This window comes from Hypanus sabinus, chromosome 25 (assembly GCF_030144855.1).
Source record: "Hypanus sabinus isolate sHypSab1 chromosome 25, sHypSab1.hap1, whole genome shotgun sequence".
Classification (NCBI taxonomy): Eukaryota; Metazoa; Chordata; class Chondrichthyes; order Myliobatiformes; family Dasyatidae; genus Hypanus; species Hypanus sabinus.
Window position 1 is genome coordinate 27,957,736 of NC_082730.1, and position 9,301 is coordinate 27,967,036.

A 9,301-nucleotide genomic window follows, 5' to 3' on the forward strand; every position below is an offset into this window, starting at 1 on the left:
TTGCTGGAGGAAGTCAACAAGTCAGGAAGGATCCATGGAGAGAAATAAGCAATCGATGTTTTGCTCCTTCATCAGGACTGAAAAGGAAGAGATGATAAGAAATCAGAATAAGAAGGTGGGAGGAGGGTAATGAGTACCGGCTGGCAGGTGGCAGATGAGACCAGGTGGGATGAAATAAGAAGCTGGGAGGTGATTGCTGGAAAAGGTAAAGGGCTGAAGAAGATTGAATCTGATAGGAGAGGAAAATGGAGTATGCGAGAAAGAGAATGGGGAAGGACATCTGAGAGAGGTGATAAGCAGGTGAGGATAAGAGAAGGGGTAAGAGGGAACCAGAATGGGGAATAGAGAGAAAAGTGAGAAGCCTGAGGGGGGAAATTACCAGAAGTTAGAGAAATCAATGTTTGTGCCATTTGATTGCAGGCTCTTCAGATAGAATATGGAGTGTTGCCCCTCCAACGTGACAGCGGCATCTTTGTGACTTCAGAGGAGGCCATGGACCAACATGTGAAAATGGGAATGGGAAATAGAATTAAAATGGCTGGCCACCTGGAAATCTCACCTTTTGTGACTGATGGAGCAATGGTGCTCGATGAAGAGGCTCCCCCAATCTACATCCGGTCTCACTGATGTAGTAGAGGCTGCACTGGATACAGTAGATGGCCCTGACAGGCTCACAAATGAAATGTTGCCTCACCTGGAAGAACTGTTTGGAGTTCAAAATGGTGACAAGGAAGGAGGTGTAGGAGCAGGGACAAGTGAACAAGGGAGTCACTGAGAGAAAAATTCCTATAGACGGCAGAGAGTGGACTAGGAAATATGTGTTCAGTGGTAGGATCCTGTTGAAATTGACTAAAGTTATGGAGAGGAACATGCTCGTGGAGTGGTCGGTAAGGACAAGGGGAACCCTTTCCCTGTTATGGTGACATGAAGATCAGGGAAGGTGGACATCTGGGAAATGGAGGCAATGCAGGTGTAGGTGTATCTAAACAAGCACTCAAAGGCTATGGAGCAGACGTTGGTGAGTGGAATTAGTACATGGAGCTACTTGACGACCTGAAGATTCTGTTTCTGTGTTATGTGGCTTTATGATTCCATCACTCTATTTGCACTGTTGCTTTGTTCAATATTTAGCAAAAGGTATCTACTCAACTATCTGGCACTATGCTTTTTAAATGAAGTGATTAGAATTAATCGCCTGCAGTTGCAGTATATTGATGCCAGTTAGCGATATCAGTTCGAAGCAAACAGCATGAAAATTAAATTAATTTGGCAACTGAATGGGAAGTGGTTGCCTGTTCCTTTCATCTTTGGACCAAACAGATCAGACGTACGTAAAATGCTAACTGTGGAACTGGGGGAATTTATGACCCGACTTTAACTCTCCCAAATGCAACACACAAAATGCTGGAGGAACTCAGTTGGTCAGGCAGCCTCTGTGGAGGGAAATGTGATCAGTTCATTTCTACATTACTTTTCTTAAGCATTGCTTTCATTTGTTGAAAGTGAAAATTGCAGTATTTTGTTTGTAAAAGTTTAATGTATACTAAAATGGTCTCATATAACCAATTAAAACAAGGATTGAAACAAGTAGTATGAAACAAGTTTTATTTTGTGAAATCACAGCTCAAATTAATTGAATTTTCATGAAATCCCAATATGTTTATTGCATATTTCTGAAATAACAGAAGTTATTTTCCCTTTAGCAACTGGCCTCATAATGGGATGCATGATTTACCCTGATGGCTGGGATTCAGATGCAGTCAAACAAATGTGTGGGAACAAAACTGACAAGTACACTTTGGGAGCATGCTCTGTTCGCTGGGCCTACATCTTAGCCATCATTGGGATCCTGGATGCTCTCATCCTGTCCTTCTTGGCTTTTGTGCTCGGCAACAGACAGGACAGCCTTCTTCCTGAAGACTTTAAAGTGGAAAACAAAGGTAAGTGATTCTGTGCATTCTGTGTTGTATTCAATTGCATCTGAATAAAGTTTAATTCTGTCACGGAGACTTCTTTTGTTTTGAGGTTAATGCAAAGATTCGATTGGATTGAATCTCCTGAGACAGACCATTAACATCATAAATGTACTTTATTGTATAAGATCAATAATCATAAGACCAACTCAACAGCAGGCATGAACTTGCACTTCAGCAGCATGATAAGAGAATCAATTTGTTGTAGCCAGGTATTACTACTCCTTCACTGCAGTTTTGCCTAACCATAAAAGAGGCCCAGAGATCTATGGTAATTCTGACATTTTATTGCCTCTATCAATTTCTGCTTTTTGGTCCTATGCTTCCACCCAATAAATTTGTTCCTAAGGATTGCTTCAATATTATCGCGTCCTTCAGACTTGAGCATGTCATTAGGCCAACTTGTGTTACTCTGAATGTTATCTAATAAAACTAAAATGCACTAAAGAACCGAGGGACCAAATGATGTAATGAGAAGCTACAATATTTTTACAGAAGGAAGTGAGTTAACTGCCAGCATAAAAAAAATGCCTATTATATCCTTAGCCCTGATAGAAAAAACACTACTTCTCATTCTGTCTCAAACATTCTCTCTATATTTAAAAACACATATAATCAGTGTTTGTAAGATGATACCTTGAAAATGGATCTCTAGAATAAAATTGACAGCTTTACTACCCAAGTGAAGCGCCACATTTAATTTTGTTGTTAACGCTCCTCCACATGACCTGAGCCAAACTATGCAAGGAAAGCTAGATATGGTATGCAAATCCCCTCCTCCTCCTGCTAGCATGGGCAAAACCCATTCATCTAGAAAACATGGAAGAGGAATATCTCCCTAATAATTGCAGAGAACGTTTCACGGCTTGGGAAGAGGAACTGGAATGGTGGAGAATTTAAGCGAATAATTAATCAGATTAGTTGTAAGTAACAATTCAGTAAGTGTTCTTCTCCAAGCTTCAGTGACATCTCATCACTAATGTGCACAGAAGACAACCTGTGGAAGAAGTAATAATGAAAATTTATGTAAAGGATGATTAACAGCGTGAAATATTGGGAATACAAATAAGATTAAGTGGGTAGATAGACCTAACTGTGTGTAGAGAATGTTCAGGGTTTAAGAGTGAAACATAATTGGTCAGAGTTTGGTATCACTACAGAATATGTGTATCTCTGGGTTGAAGATAGGCTGTTCTTATTAATAGGGTACTCAGGAGCTTATCGTCCTGCAATATGAATATCACTCAGATGCAGGCATGGCTTCAGACAGAAATAATTTCACACTGATGTTTTATTTTGTAGCTTCAGTTTATTTTGAAGCAATAGATAAATAGCTGAATTTGTTTCAGTTTTGAAAGCTCTGCTAAAATCACAATTTATATTTACTCGAGAAAGGATACCTCCTGTGTCTAATAAAGTAGCCTCTGTGTGTTTGCTCATGGTTTCTGCTGCTCTAGCCCAGCTACTCCAAGGTTCAATGTGTTGTGCATTTAGACATACCCTTCTGCATACCACTGTTGTAATGTGTTGTTATTTGAGTTACTGTTGCCTTCCTGTCAGCTTGATCCAGTCTAGCCATTCTCCTCTGACCTCTCTCATTAAATCATTTTCACCCACAGACCTGCCACTTGCTGGATTTTTTTTCTTATTGGTTCTTTGCACCATTTTCTATAATATCTGAGAACAGTTTGTTGTGCTTGAAAATTCTAGGAGATCAGTGGTTTCTGAGATACTCAAACCATACCATCAGGCACCAACAATCATTCCACAGTCAAAGTCATTTGGTCTGAACATCAAATAAACTCCTTGACCACGTCTACATAGTTCTATGCATTGAGTTGCTGGCAATTGAATGGCTGATTAGATATTTACATTAACAAGCTGGTGTACAGGTGTACCTTACAAAGTGACCATTGAATATATGATCTTGGTAATAAACTACATGTAAAACTGCTTTAAATAACTTTAAATGGCCCACTATTCTAGAATGAATGAGATATTTCATTCTAGAAATAATCTGCATCAGGAAAATCAGACATGTGATGAAATGCATTCAACTGGGCTTGTTGTATTGTGTATGTAGTAAAAAAAATATTTTGCCCTTTGACTGAAAAATGTCATCTAGTACATTGTAACTTTCTTTCTCTTGAACATAATAAACCTTGAAATGTTGTACATTATATTAATACAATCAATTTTCCACTCTGACAGATGAAATTAAAGATAATATTAAAGCCAGTAAAGAAAATTTCTCTTTAGATTAAAAAAAAACAAAGAAATAGATTACATTGAGGCTTCATTGGTCAAAGCCTCTGACTGTTCACTTTCTTTGCAGATGAACATACATAGAACGTAAAACAGTGCAGCACAGGTGCAGCCCTTATAGCCCACCGTGTCTGTGCTGACCATGTTGACAACCTAAATTAATTCCATCTTCCTGCTCATTGTCTACATCCCTTTATTCCCTGCTGGTTCACATGGCATCCAAATGCCCCCTAAATATTGCCAGTTTCTCTGTTTTTACCAGCTCTCCTAAGCATCCCATCTCCCATTCAATCTCATTTAGTCCCACTTAGTCTCAAATAAGCTAGCACTCAGTCAGCTTATTGATTATAACAGAAGACCTATTCTCCATTTACATCAACTGGTGGGAGCTTAAAACAAAAGTGCCTATTATTAGATTGTCAAAGCTGCAACTCTGGGGTAGATTTTAATTCTGTGCTAATTTCTGAATCCACTCCAACAAATTATTTTGCTGCGTTTGCATGCCATCAACTTTTAAATCACCAAACACCACAGAAATGCTACCAGATCATTCCTAACCCAGGTCAGGTGAGAAGTGGATTGAAAGCAGCTCTCAGAGGAAGGCCTGGCTTCCAGGTTAAAAGCCTTAGGGAAGTTCGAGAAGGATCCTACAGAAGGGGGAAAAGAGTCCAAACCAGCAGTGCTATGACATCATGGCACATAGACAAGGAATTTAGCCCCTTTTTCATCCTCCTTCCTTGCAACTAACTGTTGACCTTTTTCAGTGTGACAGTAACTTTGGCCTACTCAAACCAGTTTAATTGCCTACTGACACAACAGAACAATGCACAGCTGTCTAGGATCAAGGAGCAAATTTATTTGCTATATACATTCACATGTATTAGGAACTTGCTGTGGTGTGAGCTGTGTACTTAATATTTCAGTAATATTGTAGATAAATATCATTCAATTAAGCATTCTTTGTTGTTGAAATAATTCATTACAGATTATATATAAAAGTAGGTGAATGGCATACGCCACCATGTCATCAGTGCAACAACTTTATACATGTCTCCCAGGTTTTCTTGTTTTTCTTCCACTCTCTCTTCACATTACAAAACATAACAGTGTGTTGGTTATTCAAAAAGTATTAAGAATAAAGAACACAGAAAAATAAATATATTAAAAACTAATTAAGTTAGAGATTAAAGGACTGATATGGAAAAAATGTGCATAAATAAAAACTAGCATGTACTTACAATGTAAACAGCATTATAAAAAGTGGTTTGAAGTGTTTACTGTGCAGTGACAGGAGTAACAGATAAAGGGGGTGAAAGGACTAACTAGAACAATTGATCAGATTAACTGCCTGGGGGGGGGGGGGGGGAGAGAAGAAACTTATAAGAAGGCATGAAGTTTTTTTGTTTTAATGTCCCTGCAACACATTCCAGAAGGCAGCTTTTGGAAAAGGAGTAGTACCTGCAATCATTTTTCCCAGCTTGCTTCTTTGTCATGGGCAATGCAAGCAGTGGTAATGGAAGATTCAACCAAAGACCTTTCCTGCTGACCTGACAATTCTTTGTAGTTTTTGTACATTGTGAGAGGATGCTGCACCAAGCCGGACAGAAAGGGTTGATGTGAGGGTGCTCTTCAATGATGGTAGTGTAGAATTGCACCAGTATGTTCTGGGAAATATGCAACTTTGCCATTTGCTGCAAGAAGTACTTCCTCTGCCAAGCCTTTTTGTTAAGGAAGGAGATAGGGTTCTGCCCTCTGGGGTCTGAGGAAATAACTATGTACATGAACCTGAATTTGAAATGATGCTCGCTGCAGATTAAAGTCAGAGATGCAGGTGAAGGATACAGAGTGGATTAGGTAACCTGCAAGATTTTAACACTGGACAATCCATATTCCCTTCACGTAAGGAGAGACATTGGGCCAGACACAGCCTGTGTGTTGCAGTCAGACAGTCATTGTTTGCCAAGTAACTTATGTTTATTACCTGCACAAAACACAGCTTAATCCACTCTATTACAGATGCACCACACCAATTTACATGACTTCCAACAAATCTGAGACACTTTTTCCATGGCTATTCCATGCAGCAGAGTAGGAGTGAACAATGCCTCGGCTTCCAGCAGTTTAACCTATGGCCTTTTGATTGCTAATGCTGTCTGAAAGCCTTTACAAGGATTCTAATCTCTGATAGTATGGAAACTTGATAAAATAAAGTATAAAATAATCTATCATCAAAGCTACCTGCTATCTGGACAATGCCATTTTTCTTTTGGCTACCACCCAGCAGGAGATATAGAACACTGAAGTTTCACACCGCCATGTTCAAGAATAGCTACTTCCCTTCAACCATCCAGTTTGTGAACCAACCTGTGCAACACTAATCACTACCCCAATATAGCAACACCAGGCCCACTTTGCACTACAATGAACTTTTCATTTTTTGAAAAAAAATGTTTTTTCCTGTATAATTTGTTTTTCTTACAAATGTTGTGTATCTGATGCTATTGTCTGTAACGCTGCTGAAAATTAGTTTTTCAGTGCATTCGTGCAACTGGTTGATTGTGTCAATGACAGCAAACTTAGCATTGACTTTAAAATGAAGTGAATGAAAGAGACAGTATGCATATGATGAGTTCATTTCACTAAAATCATAAACTCACTTAAAGCAATGAAGTATAAAATAAAACAGTACATTAAATTAAAGTAATATTTTCAATGATGGATTTGGCGGAGCCCAGGACCAAGACAGGAGGTCAGATGTGCAGCATCAAACCTCCAGTGTGATCCATCCTTTTATGTGGTAGGAAGTCTGGAACACCAGACGTGCAAACAGTACCTTCGAAGCAATTTTCTCCTCATGAATTGTCTGTCGGTGCAGTCTGGTCCATCAACTAAATGGGATCTCCTTCAAAACAGTAATTCGTAAGGGATTTTGATTAATTAAACTTCTCTCTTATATAACGTCAAAATTCTACGAGTTTTAACAGGAAAGAAAAATATAAGCATAATCATTTCAGAAGATTTTGTGGGTTTCCTATTCTATTGGGAAAGACCATCAATTCCTAAGTGAAGGTTACAGAGTTTTGTCCACTTCAAACTCACATCTTTTCCTTGTGAAATGCATTTTTAACATGAAGACACAGTATGGAAAAGGAATCCTGAACTCTTAATAGATCAACCCACAACAGAAATATAGTCAATATTCTCTTAACATAAGGAGATTGATGTTGTGATTGGGAATGAAGTCAATGGAGAGGCACTAAAGCTGGTGGATATAGAAGTCTTTGTTCAGTCAAACAACCAGGAATCAAACTGGAGACGCTTTTGGAAGAAGTGATCTCCCTGACCCAATACTAAAAGACATTTGTATATGCTAAAGATCAAAGGTAACTGCAGGATAATTCTATAGTTACAGTGTATCCACAATGCTTCCTTTGATTTACATATAGTTTTCATACACCTTGATCTTCACACCAACACTCCAGACACCCAAAAATGAATGTTAGACCCCACCAACTCTGGGTTGCATTCATGCATATGCAAACGTCGCAGGTCAGTAAGTGCTTTGTAGAATGCAATTAACCCCATCACATACAGATCTGAAGACTGGTTGCTGTTGAAATTAATATTTACAACACACCATAATTCCAGAATACACCCTGACAGTCCCTCCTCTTGGCCCTACTGGACAAGAATAATTTTGATGCAGGAAAGGCCAAACTATAAGGGAGGGATATAATCAAGTAGGGCAGCAAAAATGCCATGTACTTCAGACCCCTTTCCCCAGTTACCTATCACATCCCTACATACATCTACATCCCTAATAGCTACCTACAAGTCTCTCAGCAAAGCTTGTTCCAGAAATTTGACTGTCTTTAAAATGCAGCTTTGTCATTTGTATGTCTGTTGCCTCCTTCCCTGAGGCCAATTGCAGGCTAATCACTTTCTTTATCTTCACCCCTTCATTCTCTGATAGCTAAGACTCAGCAGCGGCTCCCTGGTCAGGGGTAGCATCAAGGTAAGTGTATCAGGCTCACAGGCAACAGTTCGCACTCCAGGCCATGACAAAAGATTGTCAGGATGTTCCGAGCCCTTCATCATTGAAGGACGGGTCGGAGGGGTCTCGATATGAATGGCTGCATGGACTTCACCCCGGCAACTACCCACCCAGAATGGCTACTCGATCACTGGCCCAACCACCGAAAGGGCCCAGCTTATTTGTATTCACTCCCCTCTCGGGCTGGAGTGATTGCCTTCAGACGTTGGGTGTAATTTCTTCTCCTTCTCAATCTGCCATACCATTGACGATGTGAAACCTGACATCTCTGCTGTAACTTGGATCCTTTCCCATTTATTTTCCCCAATATTTTTTTTTCCGTTCTGAGCTATGCAACTGGCCTTCATTACAGAGCACAGTTACCTCAGCATGCTGTTCATTGCTTGCTATCACGGTCTCGCAGCATCTTCTGCTTTTGCATTTGCTGTGGGTCAGGTGTGGTCAGAACTGGTGCAGCAGACTGGTGTTCAACGGTTCTCTGCAATGACATTGTAATGGGGTACAACTGATCTCTTGCTCTGTCTGCGGGGGTGACAAGCAGAGTCATATGGTTTAACCTGAGTCCAGTGTTTCCGCTGGCTGCCTCACCAGGACTGTACACAGGTTTCATTAGTCCGGAGAACCACCCATAGTCCTATCCACCTGGGAGCAGAATCTGTCTTTTTAGGCATCTGCCTCACCATGACTTAGTCACCTGGCTGTGGGAGGACTATCTTCTCTCCCTTTGGCTCTCTCTGATCAATGTTGTTGCTGCTTTCTTCAATCCTCAAAATATTATCCTGGTTACAGTGGACATTCACATCTCCATGTCATTTTACTAAACTGGCATTTTCAGTTTCTATTTCTGTTGTTTCTTGTTCTGCTGTTGCCCGCTTCCCAATGATGTCTTCCCACTTGTTCCATTTCTGCTCCTTATTATCCCCTTTTCTGTCCTTACTATCTCCTTTCCGGTGAGCCTTTACTGTAATCACCTCAGGCAGTGGCACTACATCTAACAGCTCCTGACTAT

General features: G+C 40.0%; 1 protein-coding gene across 1 annotated transcript in view; it reads left to right on the plus strand.

The window, feature by feature from the left end:
- LOC132380906 (LHFPL tetraspan subfamily member 5 protein-like) overlaps positions 1-3,307 on the plus strand; it is a 99,370-nt gene extending 96,063 nt beyond the window's left edge. The window contains exons 2-3 of the mRNA XM_059949824.1: positions 1,704-1,940; positions 3,276-3,307. Of these exons, the coding sequence (XP_059805807.1) occupies positions 1,704-1,940; positions 3,276-3,307 (269 nt within the window). The remainder of the gene's footprint in view (positions 1-1,703; positions 1,941-3,275) is intronic.
- The last annotated feature ends 5,994 nt before the right edge of the window (positions 3,308-9,301 follow it).